The sequence below is a fragment of the Ctenopharyngodon idella genome, chromosome 16, assembly GCF_019924925.1.
Source record: "Ctenopharyngodon idella isolate HZGC_01 chromosome 16, HZGC01, whole genome shotgun sequence".
Taxonomy (NCBI): Eukaryota; Metazoa; Chordata; class Actinopteri; order Cypriniformes; family Xenocyprididae; genus Ctenopharyngodon; species Ctenopharyngodon idella.
Window position 1 is genome coordinate 13,651,433 of NC_067235.1, and position 27,392 is coordinate 13,678,824.

Consider the following 27,392-nt stretch of genomic DNA (forward strand, 5'->3'; position numbering starts at 1 on the left):
TTATTTTTAGAAAACAGTTTATTTTATCTTAAAATGTTTTTACACTCAGTATGACAATGTGCTTGCACAGTACTTACAGTGGAGTGGGGTGAGACTCCTATTTGCACATAAAAAAAAAAAAAAGATCCAAAATCTTTCTACAGAGAAAGTAAAGGAAAAAGAAACGATAATGACACCCCAACCTTTAAAACCCAACCCAACATATGAAGCAGTGGGATAGTGCGGAATTCTGCTTTATTTAGGAACACCGGAGATGCACCGGCGGGATGGAGGACTCGGATCTAGTCGCATCCTTCTAATCCCATTTCCCGGTCTGGTATACTTACACATATTTACACAAGACATCGTGGACCTTGACTGTCATTTTACAAAGTCTCTGCTAATGGTCTCAAAAACTAACTCTCAAAATATTCACATATAAAGCAATATAATACATGTTTGACAGATTTAATGCAGGTTAATATGGTGGGGTGAGTTGATTAATGGCCAGAGCTTATGGGATGGTAACCTGATCAATCCTTACATGACGGCCACAAAAATAAGCTACAAACTGCCTGGATGGCTTCACATTTGCCTTTGTGACATGGATAAAAAAATGTTAATGTAAAAACAGTGTGAAAGACCTTGATAAAATATCATTGCTACATAACCTTGCCCCCAAGAAGAGAAGAAGAGAAATAAGACCAGGGCAAATGGGGTTAGATCACAGATCTGCACACTTCATTAGCCTAAAATCCATAAAAACAATGCTGAGCTGGGCGACCCATGGCCAGTGAGTCCAAATAGACAAGTTCTGTGGATAGTTTATCTGAGACATATCATAATCCTTAGCGTCTGTCTTTCCGCTTCCCTCTTTCCTTGACTAATATCAGCAATTAATTGGACCTTCAGCAGAACAGGCAAGCTAACAAAAGCCCTTGGTAACAACTACAGTAATGGAGTGGGGTGGCTAAGGAAAAGGATTTTAATGGTCCACTTATTCTCCCCCCCCCCCCTTCTAGAGTTTAGGATGATCTTCTTCTGCAAAGTGATGAGACTTGCCTTTTCAATTTTGAGAAGACAAAAAAGATCTTGGAAAGAGTCTGTGTAGCACCCTTGGATTGCGTCCTCCACGCTTCATACCGCAGCAGTTTTATCTCATGATTAAAAACGTCCCCTTGTGTGGGACGGCTCAGGCAATGCCCTCTACCAGAGCAGCATTAGGGACATGGTTAGAAGGTCAGAGGAATAAAACATGACTCGTGCTGGAGCCGCTCTGTCCCGACGCACCAAAAAGGTTTAGGCCAGCAGTGTTCGGTTGGAAAGAGCTGCCAGGAGGTTCCTGGGTTTACTTTAGGCTAGTTAGTCCAGCTCTGTGTCTTCCTTAGGTCGGTACACAGGGCCAAACTTCTGCATGTACTTCTTGATGTACTCCTTGGTCTTGTGTTTGACGTTCTCATTGCATTCAAGATCTTCAGGGTTCTTGCAAGACTTTAATTCCTTGTTCATTACACCATGAGTCAGCTATGGACAGACACACAAACAGGTTTAGAGATGTAAAAAAAAAAAAATCAGCTATAAACATGACATGCAGCAATCCAATTACATCATCACAAAAGTCTTCAGTGAGCACATGATTTGCTCACCCTCATTCCATCACCAGATGTATATGACTGACTTTTTTTTTTTTTTTTTTTTCTTCAAATGATCAATTTGTTGTAAGTGAGTCCATATACTACAAGTATACAGATCCCTCAAAATATATAAATAAAAAATAATCATAGGCAGAGCTTATGCAAGGCTGGGCAAAGCTTATCCTTCCCCTGGCCACAGACTTGAAGCTAGCATGGAATTTTCTCACTCAAACCACTACCTGCTGCTGCTTCTGATTGCTTTTAAAGGGAAAAGCTGTTCATAACTGCTGGTCTGGGATCAGTTTCTCCATAATAATAGCATATTGGCAATTTGGCAAACAAGTGCGTATCTGTGTTTGTGCTATGGAGAACGTCAAAGGCTTCTATTTACAACGTGTTTTTATAGCACTGAGCATTGTAGCCAATCAGACATTTCTGTTAATTTCTTGCTTCATCGTGATTAAGATGAGTGACCGCTTTTTACTGATTATAAAGGGACTGTTTACTTTCTAGGAGATATAAAATCAGTTCAGAATTTGAATACATCTTTTGTTTTTCTTGCTTGACCAGCAACCACATAATGCTGCAAAGTTTCGGGAGTGACATCTGCTAAATTCATGTATTTGAGTGATTATTATAGTCATGAGTGATTTTTTTTTTCCTTTCACTCAAAATTTTTTTTTTTTGTCTCGTTTGAATGGGTGGACGAGCCGTCAGTCTGAGTGGGCCAGTGCCACTCTGGCACTTATGTAGCCTTGCCACTGCCTCTGACATGGGTTGGGTTTGGTATTAGCGGACTCGGGTCTCGGGTAATTCAAAATAAATATTTTTTTTACGGAGTGGACCAGAGAAGACCTGAATTCTTTTAAACTATGCCAACCCCACACACACAAAAAAAAAAAAACTTATAGCTGCAAGATCCATCAGGAAACACCACAGGTCTCTGCATTATGCTGCATCTTCATGCAGGGTTTTTCTTTTGCATGCAGAAGTAGTTCACCAGAAATTAGGTAAATAGCATTGCAGTCAACACTAGTGGATCCATGATTTATTAGGCTATCGATTTAATTTGTATCAAGCTATTGAGTTTTTCCAATCCACTGGTCACAGTTAAAAGCCAAATCCAAAAATCACTTGTGTCCATTGGGCAAGCAATAATATAAAGTAAATAAATAAATGAAAATGAATGTAGCAGCTGGCCTAATCAGTCGTCAGGCCACCGGGATTTCTCCTGGTGCTCCTGATGGCCTATCTGGGCCTGACTGGTGCGTGTGGGGCTGCTGGCTGTGTACACATCGATGTCGTTTACATTCTGTCTAGACGTGTTCACAAAAAATTGCTGTTGAGTCAGGTCTGATGTTATTGATGAAGTATTTTATTTATCCTGTATAACACAATTGTAGAAACAGTTTGAAAGCCAGATGCGTTTTGAAGGCCTTATGGCCTACGTGGCTGTGGGAAATAATTATTTACAAAGGTCAGATGCATCTGAGAAAGTTGTGTGGCCACTGAGCAGTTTTGCTTAGCCAGGGGTTTTTCCAGTAAGCAACAGGTGGCTGTGAAAGAATAAGACCATTATTAAGAGGTGTCACTTGGAGGCTTCTTGCCTCTGGGAAAGAGTTGATTGTCCTTGGAGAACGTTATATCTTGCCTCTGATAAAGGGCTTACCATCAATTGGCAGGTTTCCACAAGAGAGAAAGGCTAGAGAAGAAAGACTTAATTGTTTGAAACAGGAGGGGTGAATCTTACCAGAGAATTAAGTCACTTGGTTATTGCGAAATAACAGATAAGAAAAATGTACAAGAATAGTTCCCTGGCCAGAGATGAATTCAGATGTCCTGCAGGCATCTTGGCTTTGTTGCTTTGTCCTTTAAAGTCTTATTTTGACTTCTGGAACTCTGCCTCTTGAGCTTTATTTGCAAGAAAGGGATGGCTTTCCTCCACAACATTATCAGGTCTGTCTCGGGTCGGGTTTTTCTTTTTTAAAAATGTATTTATTCACGTCAGGTTCGGGTAAGAAGTGATACGGGTACAGATCTTTGGACCCGAGATGACCTCTACTTCTCACGCGAGTTTCACAACATGCTTACGTTTCAGTCACATGAACGCATGTATGACAGTTGCCCGGAAGCGGTGGTTTATAGTTTAAAAAGTTTAAAATATAATTTGTTTTCTCACACACCCCTTATTGTTTTGCTTCAGAAGACATCATTCCATCAACTGTCATATCAACTGTGATGACCTTACATTATATGGACTCTCAGAGATGGATTATTTCTCTAAAAATCTGTTTTTTTGTTCATCTGAAGAAAGAGTCATTTACATCTGGGACAGTATAAGGGTGTATAAGCAATTAGTCAGTAGGTTGGCTGATGTACACAACTGATGTATTGAACCATTTTTTTCTTGTTGATAATCCATTTCACACAGATGTTACAATAGAGAAGAAAAAAGTAGATGCTAGATCTGTTTCACAGTTTTAAAAAGGTAGGTAGGGCTGGGCGATATGACCAAAATCTTATATTACAATATGAGTAATTTTATATAACGATATATATAACGATATAGTTTTGCTTTAAATAAGATTATGATATCAACATTTTCCATATCACTGAAATTTCATAATTATCATCAATTTCAATAGAATTAAAAAAATTAATACTAGCCTAAAAACTCAAGCTTACTGAAGACAAATAAACTGTGATAAAGAGTTACAAGAATACAAACTACAATAGAACAAAGACAGATGAAATAGACCTACATGAAAAAACTTCAAGCACTAGAAAATGTATAAAGTAATCAAAGGTATAAAAAACAATGCATAGTCTTTACTGTGTAAATTATACGTTTATTCTTATTAAACTTACAAAAAAGCAAGCAGTGATAGATTTTCTCTCTTTTTTGTTGTTTGATTAGCATTAATAATGACAGCAGGTAAATTTGGATGCCGTCCCTTTAAGACTGACTGCACCGATCCATTAACTCGAGCCTCGCTGCTAATTGCACTTAAATGGTTTAAAACCACTTGTTTTTAAACCGCAATGCTTAAAAACGCATGCAAATTATAAGCTTTCGTGACCGTGCAGCATAGCAAACTCACGTGAGCGTAACCTTGACAGAGACGATAGTCCAAAATCTCTACCAGCTGACAAATTTCAACCGGCTAATCGTGCCTACCAGTATATCGCCCACCCCTACTTATTGTGCTTAATACACTTTAACATCAAGCACGTCTCTAATTCGCGATCGCCTTCTGAGAGAGGCAGGTTTCATGCGCGCACTTTGGCAGTGTGCCAGTCAACACGAGCGCTGCACCGAGTTCCTTTTCAGGATACATTGCGCTTATAACTTTTAATATCAAGCACGTCCCGCTCTTTATATTCTCATTCATGCATTTCCTCACTCTGAAGTGTCAATAGTGCAATATATTTACATACTACGATATAGCAAAATCTCTAACGATAGACATTTTATTTCGTGGTAACGATATATATCGTCATATCGCACAATCATGAGCTTTCACGTTAAACATGGAGACTGGAGCTTTCAATGTTGCTGCTATAGCTTCGGAAAGAAAAAAGAAAGAAGATAAAAAGACGAGTGTGCAAATTATTTGCTGAAAAGCAGAGAACAACACAGCCTTTCAGCAAAAACAACTAGAGTGTGTGTGTGTGTGTGTGTGTGTGTTGTGTGTGTCAGTATATGCGCATGCTGTAGGGTTGCAGCCATTGGGCTATAATAACATTCATAGATCTAGCCTATGTGAGATAGTTGTGTATGATTTGGCAACAGGGGACAGCCTACTATACACTGGTCAAAATCGGACCGACTCCCCAAATTTTTTAAACACGTTTAAACAACGCCTGCGAGCTCGTACGACAGCAAAAAAAAGCACCGTGTGCACCCAGCTTTATCTATATTTGAGCATTCAACAGGACAGACATATATGCTTTTTGCAAAAAGAATGTAATTTGTCTGTTTTTAAAAAGCATACATACACACGTTACCTTTCTAGCAAGATGTTTAAAGTCATCTGTGTTACTGATACGGCCCAGCTTGCAATCTGGCTTGCGGTACGGATTAAGGCAATGCACAATAAACTGTGACATCTGAAAAAGATAAGCAGGAGAAATTGAAAGGTTAGACAAGTCAGACACATGAGCTACCACTATAATAATTTGATAAAAAACCCAGGAGAATCTAAAGCTCACCTCCTTGCGGAAGACTTCTTTGCTTTTTTTGGCCAGCTCACTGGATGTGTCTGCCTCGGCGGTCTTTGTAGAGAACTGTGGAAAGGGGTCAAACAAAAAACCAATGCATGAAAATATAAACTGTAAATTCTGACAGTTTATTTGGAACATAAAAAACACTGACGGTTTATTTGACATATTACTCATGTAAGTGTATCTAGAGATTGCTTTAACATTCTTTTCCAAAACATACTGGGGAGACTAAATTCTGCAACAAGCAACATTAAAACACTGCAACTCCCAGAGCCCCCTTAGGCAGCCGATATGACAAATGAGACAAAAATCATGTTGAATCAATGCCAAGGCTGTCAATACACTGTCCCAAAAAGAAATCCAAAAGGGCAAATCCCTGCACATCAGACAAAATGCTGACATACTGACAACAGACAATGAAACTCTTTGGTAACGATATCTGTTAAAAGTTTAATAGTTACAATATTTTGAAGTCTAAAATGAAAAGGCAATTGCTGAAAAGACAAAAGAGATTCTGCAAAGCTCGACTCCCAAACGAGAAACCACACATAAATGAATGCAGTTTCAACAGCTGGGTTTGATTAGCATCAAAGAGAGCCAGAGAAAACACCAGCAAAAGCCTGAGAGAGAGAGAGAGAGAGAGAGAGAGAGAGAGAGAGAGAGAGAGAGAGAGAGAGAGAGAGAGACAGAGAGAGAGAGAGACAGAGACAGAGACAGAAAAAAAAAAAGAAAGATACAGAGTGGGTAATGGGGGAAGAGAAGACTGTAGTGAATGACAGATCAAGATGGTTCTGACCTTAGAGATGACATGTCTTTAAAACAATGTTTACTATAGCTTGTTTTTGACTTTGTTTTAATTGGGCTTGGCCCGGTCATACCTCTTGTTTATTTGCAACAGATAATGTCTTAAAAGCCATTTCCTTTTAAATGCTGAGGCAAATCTAAGTGGTCTAAGTGTTCTCTTCGAAAATCCAAATAGCTTTTCTCTATTTGGATGAACACCAGCTGCGAACCATTCCATCCTAGATGGCTGGAACAACATCTTCAATTATCCAGAGAGGCTGGGACAGTTTTAGGCCCAACATGTTATGTACTTAAGAGAACACTAGAGTAGGGATTATTAAAAAAGTACTTAAGTTCTAAGTCGATACTAAATCAATCAAATATAAATTAACATTAAAAAAAGAAAAAAAAAAAAAAAATTAATACCAGTATTTTGGCATTATTGGATACTTAATTTGGTAACAAAAATGTCTGAATGCACGTCTTGGTCAATATGACCATACCAAGATGGATATTATGTATATCTGCCAGTTTGTGTAAAAGGAATGTAAACAGGACGGACAAAATAATCAAATTTGTATAAAATTAAAATGCTTACAATAAGTCAAAAAGCAATACTGACAAGAGAAAAAAAAAAAAAAAAAAAAAAAAATTTAACACCCACTGCTCTTATCGAATTCATTTCTTTGTTTCTTATTACATCAAAAAAAGGTGTGTGTCAACAGTGTAATTATAAATGTAATTACAGAAATTAATTACAGATGTAATTACATGCAGGCATTTTTAAGATATAAGTACAATGTAAAAACATACACAATAAGTGCATTGTATCAAATGATTCATTTAAATGTAAGTACATAGTAGTATACCACATAATATAAAGTGGGACCAATAAAATATTTTTTAAATAAAGACGTGTGTTCTTTAGCATATTATATGCCACATTCTACACTTAAGTATCATAAACTGTGCACTTCAGGGAAAAAAAAAAAAAAAAGGTAATATTTCATGTCTCAAAAACCCCACTCATCTCCTTAGAATTAAAAGTAGGGTGGGCAATTTCTGAGAGGCTAGCAATAGCAAGCTAGCTTTGAAAACATAAGATCCAACCCTCTCCAAAGCCACGCCTCATCTAAAACACATGAATGCACACAGCAGAGTCTGCAAAGTGTCAAGAGAGATGGCATTAAATTACCTCGTGTCTCAAAGCACATAACATTAAAATAATAATGAATGTAAATGACTTAAAAAGCTCAGACTTGTACCACCTGACTGCTGCAGATTAATTTCAGCATTGATAGTGTTGCCATAGAAACACATAAATCAGAGTCAAGAAATTCAAGTAGAACGTCACGGGTTGCCATCCTTTAATTACAATAGTTATGGTGTAAACGCATCATAAGCTTGTTGTTTTTGTTCATGTGGAAGTGTAAAAGGCGGCTGCTGTTTGTTTTTGGTGCTCTGTGACTGTCTGTCTACAACTCTGCATAGCCTCACTGAACGCGCTGATGACGTGTAATGTCTGCGCGAGCGGGGTGTGCGGAAGAATGCAAATACATACGTTGATAGGCAGGTAGGACATCCTATTATTGCATTTGGACCGAATGTAATGATTGGATGAACATTTTTTGGTCCTGAGACTTCAAAAGAAGATATACGTACATTTTTTTTTTTTAATATTAGGACCACTTCTATTATTGATTGCTATCAGGATGTGAAGAGTTTCAACCAGTATAACAAAGTGTTTACTGCTAAGTGAAAATTATTGCCTACCCTGCCTTTAACCCCTTAAGCCCAAAGTGTACCGCTGGCGGTACACTACCCCCCGTGAAAAAATTCATAATCAAATTACTAAGCAATCACTGACAGGAATAACAAATAGGTATCATTTTACAGCTTAGAAACTCAGCTTTTTAATGCATCCAATCATTTTCAACTCTTAATTATTGCAAAGTCATCCCGTTAAACCGGAGTGTACCGTACGCGGGGCGCCACCTAGCTACAAAAAAATTAATAATCATTTTTCAAAACTCCTACATTGATCAACACAAAATAGGTGTCATTTGAAAGCTTAGAGTCTGAACTTTACAATGAATGATTAACTCCTAAGTACTGCTGAGTTGTTTGCTGAATAAAAAAAAAAAAAATGTTTTCATAATTTATGAAATATTTTTTGTGCTATGTACTGCAATGTGTCAAAAACATCATACAGCTCAGATAATCATGTGTCATATGTCATTTGAAAGGTCTCACGGACTAGAATACAAGAAGCATAATTGTTTTAGGCTTTGACTAAACTTCAGCGAGTTTTTGTATGTGAAGCCCCGCAAGACCCATATGTAAATAATATACTGGTGAGGCATTTATGTCATGTTTTTGCACATAACTTCATGAAACATGCTCCGATTGTGGAAGTTTGCACATTATTTACAGCAGATTCTCACGATTAAAATGACAAGATCAACATAATCCAACATCAACATAATCCAGTAAGTCAATCACGAGATATCTCTCATGGAATTACGACACATAAAACCCCACAGGCGCACAGACGCTAACTAAAACTAAAATGTAGCTTTCATGTGGCATTTTTGCTTATAGCTTCATGAAACATGCATAGATCGTAGAAAAAGGCACATCATTAATTACAGTGGATTCTCCTGGTTGAAATGAGTCCAAAACCAACATAATCCCTTGCGTCTATCATGAGATATTCCTTGTGAAGGAACGACTTTAAAAATGCCCATTAGGGGACGTCAAGGGCTAAACAAAAAGGCTACCTTGGTTCCAAATGCTGTAACTTTTGATTACTTTATGCGATCACCACAAAATTTGATCCAGATGCAGCTCACATGTATGGGATCTTCAACAAAATTGTCCTCCTACCATATTTCCTTCCTGAATTATTTCATGTCAAATAAGATAGATGTAAAATTTCCCTTGAGCAAACTTTTATTTTTTGTCTTTTATCAGCAGTTCCTCAGCAGTGAGAATGCCCAGATTTATTTTTTTACTTTTTTTATTTTAAATTTTAAGTTTTCTTTCAAACGATACCAACCTTTTGACTCTCCTTGCTATAGTTTTGGAGTTACGAGTCTTTATTGTTTTGTATGTCACTCAAAAACAACTCTGAAAATGCCTTCAGGGATTAAGGGGTTAAACATTCTTTTTGTTACTGTTCCTTTAAGATATCTAAATACAACTGACCTCTAGTATTAACTCCTTTGCATGTGAAATGAGTAACAAATGTCCCACAAGGTTGCTGATCTAATGTGTAATTGTGGACAGGCATCTGTTAATGTATTTAGGGTGGTGACATCAACACTAACAATTTCTAAACTATTTTACTGTTTGATTTCAGTAAATGGTCTGGGTGGACTGGGGTTGAAGCTGTGTGTTATTAAAGAAGAACATTTACCGTATTTCTAACTCAAGGTTGATGAAAATCCCAAGATTTTCCGCTTAAAGCATGAGGAACTCTTTAATACCTTTGAAGGATTTTCATCATATGTGGGCGTCCCGAGGTCCATCTCAGCCTCGTGTTCTACACTGGCTTCCTCTGTAGTCCCATCCCAGCTGGGAGGATCCCACTGTGTTTGCCTAAAAAGAGAGAGAGCACATGAAGCCATTACAATAGGACAATGGTATACATGGTCTGTCAGCAATGTCGTAACTCGTTAGATCAATCCATGCTGATGTCATTGAGTTTAACTGCATAAAAGGAGGTTTTAATGACATACAGAGAGTTTGTTTAATAAGAACCATTCATACCTGGTGATGATATGGTAGTAATAAATTCTGCCCTCTGGGTCTCGTGCCACTTTCCAGCTGGGAGGCAGGATAATGGTTTTAGGTTTAGGAGGGGAAGGAGGCGGCAGGTCAATGATGCTGTTGGGTACGATCATTTCCTGTGGTGAATCACAGTTCAGGGGAAGTTAGTCAGAGTGTTAAGATTACTGGAACCCTGTTGTCTATAAAATACTAATTACAAGATGTCATGCAGGAACTTGATAGTATAGTATAGGCTATGAGACCACATTAATTAATATTAAAGAGTAACAAACATATAGCTTGAAAGTTCTGCATCAGATTTACACACATCACGCTGAATCAAACTTGCATTATAACTTGTTTTAATTCAGAAGACACTAATCTCCAAGTTTCTGTCTCTCTACTTTGTTAATGAGTTTTGTGATTTTAATGAGCATGTCTTTTTTTTTTTTTTTTTTTTTCCCATCTTTATGTTTTTATTAATGCTTATTTTTTCAATAGAAAGAAATGGCTTGTTTAAGTTAGCTTATTTTGTTATTGGTAATAGAACCATGTGGGGGAAAAATATATTTTGTATACACTTTTTTTTATTTGACTAATCGATTACTCATTTATGTGTTCGAGTATTCAACTACAAAATGACTTGAAATTACAATTCCTAGTCCTTGCATGTCTTTATGAAAGAAAAAGAAAAAAAAGACAGAGAGAGAGAGAGAAAGTGTAACGGCACCCTCATCTGGTGAAAGTCATGACTTGCATACCTGTTGAACTGTCTGAGAGGTGACAATGGTGGTGACGGTGCCTCCCTGCTGCACTACCACACCTTGTTGATGCCCCGTGTACACCTGCTGCCCATGCAGGTAGTTGGCAGCTGGCTCAGTGTATGTCTGTACACAACCACAAACAAGAGCAATGCTGCTGCCATTACATACTACTTGTTATAGTGTTAGTTCACCCAAAAATGAAAATTCTGTCATTAATTACTCACCTTCATGTCGTTCCAAACCTGTAAGACCTTCGTTCATCTTCAGGACACAAATTAAGATCTTTTTGATGAAATCTGGGCTATTTCTGTCCCTCCATTGACAGTCCACACAACTACCACTTTGACGCTTCAAAAAGTTCATAAAGAGATCATAAAACTAATCCATATGAATTGAGTGGCTTAGTCCAAATTTTCTGAAGAGACTCAATCGCTTTATATGATGAACAGATTAAATTTAGGCTTTTATTCACATATAAACATTGATCAGCAAACATAAACAGAAGCTCAACCATATTTGCTTGATGCTTGAGAACAAACCTCTTGCGAAAGCTCAAATGTGCTGCGTAACATAAGAGAATGAACCTCGTTGGTTTTCGCATGTGTCATGTGAACATGCTTGAGCTTCCGTTTACCACAACTGATGTGTGAGTTGATGAATGTGAATGAATGTGAATAAAAGCTTAAATTCAATCCGTTTATCATATAAAGCGATCGAGTCTTTTCAGAAAATTTTGACTAAACCACTCATATGGATTAGTTTTACAATCACTTTATGAACTTTCTGAAGCATCAAAGTGGCAGCTGTGTCTATAGAGGGACAGAGCTCTGATTTTATCAAAAAGATTTTCATCTGTGTTCTGAAGATGAATGAAAGTCTTACGTGTTTAGAACGGCATGAGGGTGAGTAAATAATGACAGAATTTTTATTTTTGGGTGAACTATACCTTTAAGTGTTAATTTTTCCAAAAAAACACCAAAAAAAAAAACAAAAACAAAAAACACCAGACTAAGTACATGAAGAGGTTATGCACTGGGCTGTCATTAGGTGTAGATATTGCATGAGATGTCAGTTATACTACTGTATGACAGCCATTACATTCATATCTCACAGCACTGGTCCCATGTGTGATCATTTCCCAGTGGACAAAATCAAGTCCCGTCCATCATTCTTTTCTCATTTGAGAAGCTGTTTCACTCAGATACACATAACAGACTCGCAATATGGAAGCAAAAACAGTTGCAAAATCCGTTTCATGTAGACTTTAAATAGAGTCAGTTACAATCTAGTTATTTTTTTAGTCTAGCCAAACAAAGTTGTTTTGAGAACCTTTACTCTCCCTGAAAGGATATTATCCTGTCTCCAGCCACTAACATAAACGGTTTGTGGTTCAAAACCAGCATGTTACCAAAGTCGCAATGAAACAAAAATGAGACAAATTTTCTTCCATATTGTGGCGTACATCCAGGTAAAACAGATTATCGAAAAAGAAAAAATGCAGGATGGGGATTGTGTTCTATCGGTGGGATTTTGGAATGTGGGCACTGCACTCAAAAATGGAGGCAGATTAGAGTGAGAGTTTACTGTAAGAAGGGTTTAAAGAATTAGTTCAATTTCAAATGAAAATAACCCCAAGCTTTACTGACCCTCAAGCCATCCTAGGTGTATATGACTTTCTTCTACCTGATGAACACAATCAGAGATATTTTAATAAATATCCTGACACATCCGAGCTTTATAATGGCAGTGAACGGGACCAACGAGTATGAGCTGAAGAAAGTGATTCCATCCACATCCATCCATCATAAACATACTCCACATGGCTCCAGGGGGTTATTAAAGGCCTTCTGAAGCAAAGCGATGCATTGGTGTAAAAAAATATCCATATTTAACAAGTTATGAAGTAAAATATCTAGCTTCCGCCAGACCGCCTTCCGTATTCAAAGTTACGAAGAAAGTGTAAATTGGCGTTGCGTTAGTTAAGGTTTCTCCGTAAGACGTAGCGTAAGCTTTTTGAACTGCAAGAGTTTTACACTTTCTTTCTAAGTACTTCCTAAGAGCCATGTGGAGTACACGTTTATGATGGATGGATGTGGATGGAGGCACTTTCTTCAGCTCATACTGGTCCCATTCACTGCCATTATAAAGCTTGGATGCATCAGGATATTTATTAAAATATCTCCGATTGTGTTCATCAGAAAGAAGAAAGTCATATACACCTAGGATGGCTTGAGGGCGAGTAAAGCTTGGGGTAATTTTCATTTAAAAGTGAACTAATCCTTTAAGCAGACTAAATGATTGGAAAAGTCTGGCAAGAGAAATTTGTCATTTCACTGGAAGATTAAATTCAAATTAAGAGTTAAAAACTAACTAAATAAATAAAAGAAACATGTATGAATCGTTCACAGTAAGATAAATAACATACATTTAGAAAACAGATGGGGTTGTACAAAACCAGTTTTTCCAACTAAGAACCACCTTTTCTTTTAAGTAAATGCACAAAAATAGGGGAAACAAGCAATATATTAAAATAAAATATGTAATATCTGCCAGTAACCAATATTGTACAGATATATTGTGCATCCCTAGTTTCTTTTTTGCATGTAAAATGTTTAATTTGTACAATGTCTCATTTCATTTTATGAAATTGCATTGCATCATATTTTGTATTTACATATAGCTCTCTGCTCTCTAGATATCTGCAATGAAAAACTTTTATCAGTTGACCACTATGTATGAATACAGTGAGAATAATGATTAAAAGGGAAGTATTGGTGTCCAACCTGTATGACAGGAGTGCTGGTCTGTGGGTAGGCTGCAGGAATGCTATAGATGGTCTGGCATGGCTGGCCTTGATAGTAGATGGCAGTCTGAGGCTGTGCTGTGGTAGAATACTGCTGGGTGGGCTGCGTCTGCAACGTGACCGCCTGCTGTGTGTTGGGGTCCCAGAGAGTGGTGTAGCCCTGCTGACTCTGGACCTGCGTGCTGGCTGTTTGTGCAGGCACTGACAGGACAGCTACGCTCGGGTCCTGTGCTGGCACAGCAGGCTGGACAAACTGCTGAGTCTGTGTACCAGAGGAAAGCTCCAGAGAGGCAGGGATATGTGCCAAGCTGGAGGCAGGACCGGCCTGGGTGGTGGTGGAAGAAGAAGGTGAAGCTAGACCGAGATCTGATATGACAGGCTGAGTAGGTGTTTGTTCGAAGGTACCAGCAGCTGGGGTGACACAAAGAGGCTCTACAGCAGGTGTAGGCAGGAGCACTTTTCCTGCATTGGGATTGGTGGGATCCACATAGGTCTGGATAGGGTATCCAGGTGGGTAGGCCATGAAGCTTGGACTGGAGGTGTAGGCCAGTGGGTTAAACGCAAGCGTCTGTATTTGCTGTTGCTGTTGTTGCTGCTGTTGTTGTTGTTGTTGTTGCTGCTGCTGTTGTTGTTTCTGAGCCTCCCGCTGAGCCATTTCCTGCTCAAAGAGCTTTCGTCGTTCTTCAGTGGACAGCTTGTTACGAGACTCTTTGGTGTGGAGTTTCTTCTTGCTGCTGTTGGCCTGCTCGTAACTACAGAAAATAATGCAAGATCATCTAGGTGCCAGTAACCATACTTTGAACATCTCTCATGTCTTTTTAAGGAACAGTTTGGCCAAAAAAATAAAAAAATAAAATTTCATGTTGTTCAAATAGTTGTTCCATGTAAGAATGAAACTTGTATGAGTTTGGAACAACATGAGGGTGATTAAATAATTACAGAATTGTACATACATGTTTTATTGTGCCGTAAATCTTACCGGTCATCGTTTCTGCGGCCCCTCTCATAGGCTGAAGGCGGCAGAGGGGAGGTGGAGCCTCGTCGTCTTTTCCTATCTGCACTGCGAAGGGTCGATCTCTCTCCATCCCTCTCCCGTTCCCGCTCACGGTCCCAGTCCCGCTCACGCTCCCAGTCTCTGTCCCGGTCTCGATCCCTATCCCGATCTCGATCACGATCACGCTCCTTCTCTCGTTCTCGTTCTCGCTCTCTCTCTCGACTGCTCGAAGGAGTGCGAGGGGTCATCAGGGCTTCCCGATCACGACTGCGATCTGTTGGAGGAAAACAATGGATCAGAATTTGTTACAAAAAAAGTATGAAATGGTTCAAATTAAACTCGGTAGGAGTATGATGCGTTCTTGACATACCATTTGACTCTTTTTCAACCTGGCTCTTCTTTGGTATCCTGTAAACCTCCTAAGAGTGATATAAAACAGCTTGTTTATTTGTGATCCATCATTATCTAGTCTTCAAGTACACAATTACTTTTAAGAAGTGACAGAGATACAGTTGATAGTATACTTCAAAGTATACTTTGTTTTTAAGTGTATGCTTAGTATATGAGTAAAGCTCAAAAAAAAAAAGTGAGCTGTGTGGAGTATAAACGTACTTAATAAAGGGGTTAATAAAGGCCTTCTGAGGCGAAGTGATGCGTTAGTGTAAGAAAAATATCAATACTTAACACATTAAAAAGTAAAATAACTAGCTTCCGCCAGAACGCTTTCCGTATTCAATTAACGAAGAAAGTGTAATGCCTCTCGCAGTTCAAAACGTACAGTTTTTTTTTTCTTAAGTATACTTTGGGCTTTACTACTATCGGTTAAACACGCTACCTCAAATGATCAGTCCCATTGTACTGTACTTGAAAATTACAGCATTACTAAAAATACAGGTATCAGTGAGAACCATAAAGAATCAGTATTTGTATTTGGACTCTTAAAAAAAAAAGGTATCAATGCATCCCTGCTTTTAACAAATTTTAGTCTTGCCTTTAAGTCTTTCCAACTGTCCAGCAGCCGGGCGGCCATGTCACTGATATCAGAAGCCCGAACTTGTGGCTCCTGACTGCGCTCGCTTTCGACATCAGAAACACCTTCCTCCTCATCTTGAGAGGGCGTCCCCACTGCAGCGCCCTCGGCTGGAACAGCCACAATAGCCAGGGCCGATGCATCAGCAGACTCGGCGACTGCAACAGCCTCTGATGATGTGTTTCCAGTAGAAACAGCAGCAGAACCAGGTGGAGTGGTCTCCACAGGGACAGACGGTGATTCTGTAGGTGTGCTCTCTATGGCAGCAGCTGTAGATTCAGAAGTTACACTCTCCATTATGACTTCTGATGGTGGCGTAGGTGTGATTTCTGCAGTGCTGCAACTTGCATTCTCTTCAGAGCTGCACTGTTCAGAAGATGCGTTTTCCACCTGGGTCTCAGCGATGGGAGTTTCCACATCAGCAACTACATCGTTACTAACATCTTGTGCAGATATGGTGTCTGTGACTGAAGGGGCATCTTCAAGTGTCGCTGACTCTGTCTGGATCTCTGATGGCTCCTCAATCTTGGTCTCTTCCACCATCTTCTCATCCTCTAGTTGTTCTTCAGACTTACAGAGGGGTTTTTCTTCAGGTTCTTGCATTTCAAGTGTCTCTCCCTCATTTTCAATGGCCTCTGGCATTGAAATTGTGATTTCTACAGTTTCAGGGGGTTCCTGTTTCAATTCGGCCTCAAGCTCAGCTTGACTCTCAGAAGGTGCTTCAATGCTTTCTACTTTCACCTCCCTTTCAATCGTGGCTTCCAACTGTGAAGGCTCATCTTCCATCTCTTCCTCTTCCTCATCCTCCTCTTCCTTTCCATCTGAAGCTTTACTAGCATCGGACAGTGCGCTGTCCAGACTGTTTTCACTGATGATCTTCAATCTACGATAGACTGCTCGCTTGGGAGTGTCCCCGTCCAGCTCAGTGGTCAGCTTGGCCGGTGGACCATCAGGGGTGTTGAGGGGCGTTTGGGCACGGGAGGTGCTCTCACTGGAGTAGCCATCCTGTTCGGCCGGTTGGCTGAGTGGCCGGCTTTGAGCCCAGCGCTGGATAAACTGCAGCACTCGGCTCTCCTCCAGCATGTTCTTTGTTGAGATAGGAAGCACTGCCAGAGCCTTCATTATCTATGAATTTTGCAACAACAACAAAAAAAAAAAGCTTCAAGAGACTGCACCTTAAATTTCTTTGTAGGAGTTTAAAACCACATACAGCCTTATAATAATTAAGCTACATTTACTAAAATATCAGACCACTAGGTACTTCTGGAGTTTGCTTAAAGGGTTAGTTCACCCAAAAATTAAGATACACTGCCCGGCCAAAAAATAAAGTCGCTGTTTGGATTTTAATAGGCAAATACTTAAGAATCTATGAATGGATCATTATTATAGTGATTATTATGTTTCTAGCATGTAATATGTTTGGCAACGGTTCTTTGAACCCTTAAAGATGGAGTGTGTAGCTTTTCATTTCTTAAACAACCATGTAGGAAGACACATCATGGCCATTTTCCAGGATGACAATGTACATGGTTGTTTAAGAAATGAAAAGCTACACACTCCATCTTTTAGGGTTAAAAGAACCGTTGCCAAACATATAACATGCTAGAAACATAATAATCACTGTAATAATGATCCATCCATAGACTCTGTGTTTTCCTATTAAAATCCAAACAACGAAATTTTTTTTGGCCGGGCAGTGTATTTTTGATGAAATCCGAGGTTTTTTATCTCCCATTGAAAGCAACGAAATTACCACATTCAAGGTCCGGAGAAGTAGTAAAGACATTGTTAAAATAGTCAACGTGACTACAGTGGTTCAACTTTAATGTTATGAAGTGATGGGAATACTTTTTGTGCGCAAAAACAAAACACAAATAACGACTTTATTCAACAATTTCTTCTCTACCCTGTCAGTCTCCTACACAGTTGACGCAGTGCAGCACTTGTGTGTTTATGCCCGAATGCCAGCTCAGTATTGGCCAACGCTGTTCACGTGAGTACCACGACGCATGCGTGCGATGATGACGCAGGAGCCGGCCAATACAGAGTCGGCGTTCTGACATAGAACACGGAAGCTCTGCAATGTGTCTTCAACGTAAACAGCATAGGAGAATGACAGGATAGAGACAGGATAGAGTTATTTTTCTTTTGTTTTTGTGCACAAAAAGTATTCTCATCGCTTCATAACATTAAGGTTGAACCACTGTATTCACATTGATTATTTTAACGATGTCCTTACTATTTTCTGGACCTTGAATGTAGTAATAATTTCTTTGCTTTCTATGGGAGATAAAAAAAAGCTCTTGGATTTCATCAAAAATATTTTAATTTGTGTTCTGAAGATGAACGAAGGTCTTACGGGTTTGGAACGACATGAGGGTGAGTAATTCATTACAGAAATTTCATTTTTGGGTGAACCAGCAGAAATAGATTGTGTGTGAATGTGTGTTGAACTTTTACCTCCAGCTGTAGTTTAATGTTATTTACAGAGTTGCTCTTAGCTTCAGAAAGTTCAACCATAAATATCCACAGCAGCGAGAGGCCATGGTGATCCAAAAACTGCTTCAGGCACAAGGGATTCTGGGTATTCTGCACAGGCATGCAAAAAACTCAGTAAGACCAGTTTAACAATTTTTAAATACTTAACGCCACACCAAAAACATGCAGCAGTTTGTCCCCAAGCACTGCAATCTAATAAATCAAATTCATCTCAATGTGACATTGTTGCAGTTTACCTGGATGAGTTTAAGGCAGGTGAGTCGCTGCTCCATCGTCTCCACTCGAACCATGAGTCTGCAGAGTGCGATCACATCTTTCTCTCCACATAAGCCTTCTCCATTCTCCTGCAGAGCCTCCAGCTCTTCATCCAACTGCAGAACAACGTCAACCAGTTTAGACACCAGCAGCATCACAAGAGAAATCTTTCTTGTTCTCGATCAAACTGTGACCATGGCAAAAGCTCACTTCCAATTTTAAGTTATTTCATTTAATGTAACAGGAAGATGTTTCTACATTATATGCCAGAGATGAAGAGTGCTAGTTCAAACAAGCCATAAAAAATGCAAAATGCAATTAGCTTGAATGCATGCAGAATATATTAGCCATGTTATTTGTAGACTGGAACAGGCCCTGAAAGTCTCAGAGCAATTAACATGCAAGCAAGAACAAAGCTGACCCAATTCAACCACAAGATCATTGCTTTGGTACTGTTAGTCTTTAAGATAACACTTTGCTACAACAGTTTGAAAATCTGGCAGGCCATGTGTTAGTTAGTTGTGTCTAGCTTTAGCACATAATTCTTCATTAAATAAATAACAGATTATATCAGGTTGTGGACTTGATATGTAAAACACTTCCAGTCACTGCATGGGTTCATTCTGTCTTCCTCTTGTTATTTCCAATAGCTGGATGAAGCACAATAATTAAGCCCTCTTCCTCACCGTGGTAAGTCCACTGTCAGTGTCTTTCTTCCTTGAGCGTTCCCTCTGTTTCTTCCCACCTGCTGCTCGAACACTGACCCGAGTCTCTCCACCAATTAAACCCCGACAGCTAGGAGCTCCACAGAAACACTTCTGGGCCTCTTTACTGGTGGACAGGAGGAGGAAGATGTGACATTATGATCAACGTTTATGCTGAGTTTAATTTTAGGAACAGCAAAGCTATACAAAATAGAAATGACTGTTTTTTTACCCATATCTTTGGAACTGATAATCGAAAGTGAGCTCTGTGCCAGCTGTCACAGCTTTGGTGGTGAAGAAGCCAACACGGAGCTGGCCATTCACAGTCCACTGCAAAGGGTGCAATGGATTAGAAATGCAAAACAAAGATTTTACATGGAAATTAAAGGCTCTAAGTTCCAGTAGCACTGGGGTAAAAAGTCTGAGACCACAATGTAAATCAAGTGCACTTACTTTCTGAGTTTCACAATTGGGTTCACAGCTATGATTCATGAAACGGGAACAGTTTCCTTTCAAAGTAGCATCAATTATCTGCAGACATAATGGGGACATATGCTCATCTTTTTTAAACTTAACTCATGAAAGTTAGCAACAACATTTCTAGTTCTCATTTTTTGCACCAATGACACTAACCTCATTATTTTTCAAAGCCATGAAATAATAGTGAATGTTCTTGTTTCGAGCATACTCCTTCACCCTTGCTTTAAATTCCCGGTGATCCAAAACTTCTCCGCAATATTCTAAAACAAAGGTGTTCCTGCAAAAAAAAGATATAAATAGGTAACTTGCATAAAAGTCAAAGAACGTATCTAATAAGCACTTGTTAAGTGAAGCAAAAAATACTTACGGCTGTAGATCTTTGGCTGCTCGTAAGCCCCAACCTTTGCTCTCTGTCAAAATTACCTCAAAGTCTGCATGCTGTTTCATTTGGAAGCGCCGGTTGGAGCAGTATACTCCATTTAAACATCGGGAAGAGCTTGAAAGAAAAAGGAAAAAAAAAATATATTTTTCCTTCCATTTTCTTACTGCAATTTAGAACAAGTTGAATAAGTTGAAGATTCCAGTCTCAACAACTGCAATCTGTCAGTAATATAAAATCAGCAAGTAACATACAGGTTCTCTCTGCTATAAAGCAAATATTATGATGTAGTAGCAGGATACAGTACCACTCAATCATCAGCAAGCGATTGAGGCAATCGTCCCCACATGCCATATTCCCTCGGGCTCGCTCTTCTCTTGAGAGGATAGCACACTCACACTGCATACGCTTGATGTCACGATGAGACTTATTCTTCTTGCTGCAAGGACAAAGACCAGATTTTATGAGCTTTAAGAAAGATCAAATTAAATGGACAAACATTTAGAAATTAAAAAAAAAAAAAAAACAGTAGCGCATGGCACTACCAACACAAAAAACATGAATTTGTTTGCTAGGGACAAAAATGGTGTAAAAGGGAAAAATAGACACTTACCGTTCTGTCAGATACACATTTTCTTCGATGAGGTCAAAGTAGGGTGGCATTTTTTTCTGCTTTGCCTTTTCCCTCCACATAGATGGATCCAGGAAGTCTTTTAGACTGAGAAGTGGGCGCTGCACCTCTTGAATTTGATGGAAAGAATCCTTACTATCTTTCACAACCCTTGAGCTCTCATCAAAACTATCCCTTTTACTGTTCAGACCAGCCTCTGCCTCATTATCTGATTCAGATTCAAAATCTTGACGTCTCTTCTTAGGTGGACCCCTTCCTCGATGAGGCTTTTGGTTGTCTTCTCTAGGGGCTTCTGAGATGTTCTGATTTTCTGTGGTGAAGCTGCAATTACTACTTATCTCATGGGCTTGAACAAATGGGGATGATCCTGGAAGATCAGCAGATAGGATAGATCCTTGTTTGATCCCTACTACCCTTCTCTCACTATCGTAATCATGGTCATTGGTCAGAGAGTCTGGATGGATCTGGTTAACTAAACTGTGATACTGAAAAGGCACATGTGTGTTGACTGGTCTGCTGGTTTCAGAGATGGCAGACTGAGCCCATGGATCTTGTCTGTGAGCGTTATCAAACAGAGCAATTGCTGGCTGAGACGGGCGTTCGGTGCTATGACTGCTGTCCGGTTGCTGAAATGTACTGCTGGGCTGTTCTGACTGGTTAAAGTCCCAGGCCAAGCAATAACCCTTCCCACCACTGAAGTCATTTGAGTCCCCATATTGCTGCTTCCCTCCCTTCCTTCCATTCCAGCTATCTGGTCTATCATGGTACTGATGGTGATCCAATTCCGGTCGCCTGCATGTCTTCTCAGAAATAGAGACTTGGTTTATCTGGGCACAGACATTTGGTCTTTCTTGAGCACTCCAGTTCTTGTCCACATGAGCACTGGTAGCCTCCAAATGGCTGGTGCTGTCAACCATGTTGCTCTGCGATTGGTAGGAGACACCTTTAGCATCTGGAATTGCAGCCTGTACACCGGCCTTAAAAAGTGCAGCTGATGATTCCTCAAGCTTTGACTGATTGTTAAAACCATAGGCAAATTCCCTGTTAATGCTTTTATGTGTATCAGTCAGTTGCTGTTCAGAAAACACTGAGGACCCCAGAGACAGCTCAGTCAAATCATTTGTCTCAAGAGCAATGGTTGAATTTTTTGGCACAACCACCACAGAGTGCAACCGCTTTAAGGAGACCCGCTCATCATCTGAATCAGAGTCCGATTCTTCACTCTCACTGTCCTCACTGTGGCATTTACCATCATGGTTTAAGGAATCGGGGTCTTGAGTTTCAGGTTTATGTTTGTCTACATTGATTTTCTCTTTACTAGCGGAACGGCAATTAAGAGGAAGATCACTAACAACCACAGCACTTGTTGGCTGAGGAATTACAACAGTCTGATTAACTAGTTCACTATGGGTATGTTGGTTTCCAAGGTCAGATGCGTGGGAAATTACTTTGTGATGAGATTCAATTGAGGTTTCGTCTCGTATTTGTCCTTCTACAGATTTTTCAGATGGTAATTCAGAGTGTTTCTGTGTACATGATTCATTAGGGGTAGTATCATTGTAGACCTCTGTTTTTTTTACTAAAATTACCCTTTTCACATCTGAGTTCACTATTTTCGTAGGGCTTTGATATTCTGAAGGGACTTCACCAACAATATCCCATCGGGATTTTTTCGCACTACCATCCTTTTTCAAAATTCCACTAGGTTGTTCAGAATTCACACTAAGTTGCTCAGAATCTTTTTCACAAAGTTGAGCACTTGGTGTGACGGGCATAATGATTTTACTACTGATTAATGATGACCCATCCGATTTAGTGTTTAATTTCAAGCATCCTCCAGCTGGTAATTCTTTCACAGAAAGAGAAAGAGGGTCTGCCAGTGATCCTACTGAATCCTGACTGGGAGAGTGGCCTACACAAAATGTCTCCGCCGGTCCTTCTGTCAGAGCTTCGCTTTGGATTGGAATCTCATCTTTCATTCCAGGTTTATCAGCCTCAGTGGAACTTCTAACTTCAAGGCTTTTACTTGTTGGGGAAGTGGACTGCTTCAAACTTTCAGCTGTCTTGTGACTCTCAGGGACATTTGTGCACTTTTTCAAACTACTAAGATCTTGGTTTGGAGGTTGATGCTCAGTTTGTTGATTTGTTTCAAACAAATTAACTTTGTGTGTAGCTTCATGCATCTGTTGAGAACTGCATTTAGATTTAGGCAGGGTACAGTTGTCATCAATTTTGCTGGATTCCTTCTGAGGAGTAACTGGACTGGGGACTAACTCTGACTGCTTTGTGTTATTACTTAATCTGTCTGTTGATTGTCTCTCTGTTCCAGTAACATTATTTAAAGTTTTGTGATCCGATGAATCTGTTTTTTTGGATGATGAAGTTCGAGACCCAGATGACCTGTCTGATCCTTGTGACTGATGTTTTTTTCTGTGCTCCTCATCAGAGTCAGAGCTGTTTTTATGGACCTTTTTCTCAGATGTTCGGGATGAGGTAGCTCGGTTGGAATTTGAGGTTTTAGCATTAATTTCCGATTTTGAGTGGGAACTGGATTTCCTGTGAACTGCTTCTGCTTCAGGAGAGCTCTTCCTATTGGATTCAGAGTCACCAGCTTTTAAATTAGATCGTTCTGGTTTTGAATGCTGTGTTCTTTTGTCTGACTCAGATGATCGAGAACAATCTGTGGGTTTTGAGTCCCTGTGGGATCTGGAGTGAGTGGACGATTTCAATTCTTTTTGCGAGCTAGAGTATGTAGAAGATCGGCTTGAATCACTACCACGAGTCCTTGTCCGCCGGTGGTCATCCTCCGAGTCAGAGCTGTCACGAGACCTGCCATCAGTTCGAGAACGCGAGCTTCTCCTTTCACGATGAGGAGAACTTCTATGAAACCTCCGCTCAGACTCATGGTAATGTGACCTTGACTGTCTCTCACTCCTTGACCTTTCAGATCTGGAATAAGAACTAGTTCGACAGCCTCGCGATCTAGACCTTGAACGACTTTTGGTCCTTCTTCTGTCTCTGTCAGAACGAGAAGATCTTGAAGACGTGTGCCTGGAGTCACGCTCAGACTTTGTCCGACTCGACCCCTTTTCATCTTCTTTCCTATCAGGCCTCGGTTTTTCTAATTCCTCTGTTTTGGAATTAGAGGATCTTCTCGCTTCATTTCTCTGGGATTCAGATTTTGTTTTATTTCTATGGTCACTAGATTTCTGGCTAGATGATGTTCGAATTGAATCTCCATCAGACTCCGAACCTGGAAGTGTGCTGTCTGATCGGGGCTGGGATTTTCTGTTTTCCTCATGCTCAGAAATAATGGAAGAATCTATATCTCCCTTCCCAATATGGGAAGAAACAGGACCTTTAAGGCATGAGTCTAATTTCTCCTGAGGGTTTTCCTCTTTGATAACTTTTTCAGAGGAACTATCAATGACAGAGTTCTTGTGAGACTGTTGCACTGAGGTTTCAGTTTCAACCTTGGCTGAAGATCGAATTTTGTCTGACTCAGGTGGGACTACTGGCTCCGAAATCTCTGCTGAGGCAATGCTGACAATGGAGTTATCCTCAACAACAGTAACGCTGAGAATTTTTTTCTTAAAATGCATCTTTCCAAGAACATGTTTTGATTTGAGTGGGAAGGATACTGGAGCGGATGCAGTCTGGATCTCCCCCACTGCTGGAGTATTTGTGTCCACATTCTTGGTTTCATCGGTCTGTCCTGCTAGATCTGAAGTAGGTACAGCTCCAGCTTGCAGTGTAGAAGAATTTTCACTTGCAGATTTCTCTGGGCTTGGTGGGGCTAAAAATAAATTTTGACGTGGTTTCTTTGTCTGTGTAAAGCTAAAGGAGACCTTCTGTCGACCCTGTTCCTCAAGGTTTACCTTCGCCTTGGTTCCTTTAGGCAGGAGATGGTTTGTCAGTACAACCCTGGGTGCAAGGCCTTTGAATATTACTTGCTTCGGGAGGCTTTCAACCTTGATCTAGTGATATAAACATAAAAAATTCAATTTAGTATTTTATAACCATGTTTTAAGTATGTACATTTAACTGAAACAAAGATATCTAAACTTAAACACCTACCGAACAATCTTTCACATCTTCCCTGTTGTCATAAATGAACAGCATGTAAGAAAGAAAACAGAACATTAGTCCAATCAATTTAAAATTTTGGTTATTTCTGTTTTCAAATTAGACCAATCTACATTTTTATGTAACTGACTTAAAAACAGTTAAGAACAGAATTAAAGTGTTAGTTCACCCAAAAATGAAAATTCTGTCATTTATTACTCACCCTCATGTCGTTATACACCCGTAAGACCTTCGTTCATCTTCGGAAGTGAAATCCGATGGCTCGGTGAGGCCTCTATTGCCGGCAATGCCAACGAACATCTCAAGATCCAGAAAGGTACTCAAAACATATTTAAAACAGTTCATGTGAATACAGTGGTTCTACCTTAATATTATAAAGTGACGAGAATACTTTTTGTGTGCCAAAAAAACAAAATAACGACTTCTCAACAATATCTAGTGATAGCCAATTTCAAAACACTGCTTCGGAGCTTTACTAATCTTTTGTTTCGAATCAGTGGTTCGGAGCGCCAAAGTCACGTGATTTCAGCCCTTTGGCAGTTTGACACGCGCTCACTGATTCAAAACAAAAGATTCGTAAAGCTTTGAAGCAGTGTTTTGAAATCGGCCATCACTAGATATTGTTGAAAAGTCATTATTTTGTTTTTTTGGCCCACAAAAAGTATTCTCGTCACTTTATAATATTAAGGTAGAACCACTGTAGTCACATGAACTGTTTTAAATGAGTACCTTTCTGGATCTTGAGAAGTTTGGTGACATTGCTGGCAATAGAGGCCTCACTGAGCCATCGGATTTCATCAAAAATATCTTAATTTGAGTGCCGAAGATGAACGAAGGTCTTACGGGTGTAGAACGACATGAGGGTGAGTAATAAATGACAATTTTCATTTCTGGGTAAACTAACCCTTTAAAGAAAAAAATATGATGACTAACTTGTAAGACTAGTCTAAGCAGTTGATACAACTGGCCCCTGCTGTAAAAATTACATCACTCTTTTATCCAACACGCCAATGCCTAATAGTTATAAAAGGTCTATGACACACAACATAGGCATAGTTTATATTTTCTTCCTATTTTTGAAGTCTCTTCATATCATACACAACTGACACACTTGCAACAACAAAAAAAGCATACTGCTTGCTAGTTCTAATATGAAACCTAAATAAAGCTACCAAGCAACAACTAGGTTACATGTTCCTCTGAGACTCATTTTCTCCATCTGACCTTCCTAATGGAGTCACCCCACAATGATAATAGTAGTAATGGGAGGGGCTTCTCATGCCATTCATATCTGTCAGATGTCATATCTGTCAGCAATATTTTAATCTACCATGACCCCATTTAATATTTTTTTTTTAATAATGGCACCATCAAGAATCAGGTATAATGGAATGAATAGAATTTTGATAGTGACCCACTTTAGTCATTCTAATGCAACACTGCTAATGATATTGCTAAAATGATATCCCTAATGACACTCACTATTAGCATAAAATAAACTTAGATATCAGGCATGTGAAATCCATTTCATACATAAGCTCAATACTGAATACTGCACAAAAGGCAAGAGTTGCACTATTTGTTAAAAATGTGTATATAGCCATGTTCAAGCAAGTCCTGCACATAAACGTGGCAAACAAATGAGTTAACAACAGTACTGTCTAATCTGAACACAGATTCTTTGTTAAAACTTAGCCCACAATATTCAGGTATAATCCGGCCCACACATTCGGGATGTTGACATTTTATATCGTGATAAAATGCTGTGGCATTTATCTCAAATTTGTTTTAAAATAACTAAGGGGCAGAGTGTGAGGTGAAATGCAAAAAGGTTTTAAAATCTTTTAAGCCTACATATAATATATGCAAGCACTCGGTTATCTAAAATCCCTCAATAGTACAAAACCAAATTTAGCCTGGAACTGGAGAAGCAGGATTAATATTGCAGGGATGCATGGCTTAACATTCTTGCATACTGTCCGTTGACATAAGGAGCTAAAGATATACTGGCCCATGTCAAATTGGACATTGAATTCTGCAATTCGTGTTCACTGAAGCACAATTGAAGACTACTGCAAAGCTTCTGTTCTGTTACAGCAAAAAGTGAAAGTTTTGTTTTTGTCTGCAGTTTAAGCGAATGGAATACTGCACCCTACCTGAGATCGGGATTCAACAGAGCATCCATTTTGAGGCAGATCTGATGCTGAGCAGCTTGAAGGAAGCTGCAACACTGGGGCAAACCAACTCAGAGAATTATGCTCTTTGACAAAATGTCACACCTATGGAGAAGAGACAGTACACTTCAATTCAGTCAATTTAGATTCCCTGATACAAATATATTTGTTCTCCACATTTGAAAATATTTGTTTACAGACA

At 39.4% G+C, this 27,392-nt stretch overlaps 1 protein-coding gene and 1 long non-coding RNA gene across 2 annotated transcripts in view; one reads left to right on the forward strand and one right to left on the reverse strand.

Moving 5' to 3' along the window:
* LOC127497710 (uncharacterized) overlaps positions 1-27,292 on the forward strand; it is a 31,003-nt gene extending 3,711 nt beyond the window's left edge. The window contains exon 3 of the long non-coding RNA XR_007925635.1: positions 27,145-27,292. This is a non-coding gene — a long non-coding RNA (uncharacterized LOC127497710). The remainder of the gene's footprint in view (positions 1-27,144) is intronic.
* On the reverse strand, positions 1-27,295 carry setd2 (SET domain containing 2, histone lysine methyltransferase). The gene is made up of 21 exons (XM_051866395.1): positions 27,173-27,295; positions 25,008-25,029; positions 20,913-24,907; positions 20,607-20,738; positions 20,288-20,416; positions 20,074-20,197; positions 19,894-19,971; positions 19,673-19,770; positions 19,423-19,567; positions 18,718-18,852; positions 18,443-18,571; positions 15,944-17,107; positions 15,323-15,371; positions 14,938-15,226; positions 13,939-14,710; positions 11,153-11,278; positions 10,392-10,528; positions 10,109-10,220; positions 5,826-5,900; positions 5,622-5,723; positions 1-1,503 (listed from the first exon to the last, which is right to left on the reverse strand). Exons 1-21 carry the CDS (start codon positions 27,199-27,201, stop codon positions 1,342-1,344), a joined length of 8,004 nt encoding a protein of 2,667 aa, XP_051722355.1. The 5' UTR covers positions 27,202-27,295; the 3' UTR covers positions 1-1,341.
* Positions 27,296-27,392: the final 97 nt, after the last annotated feature.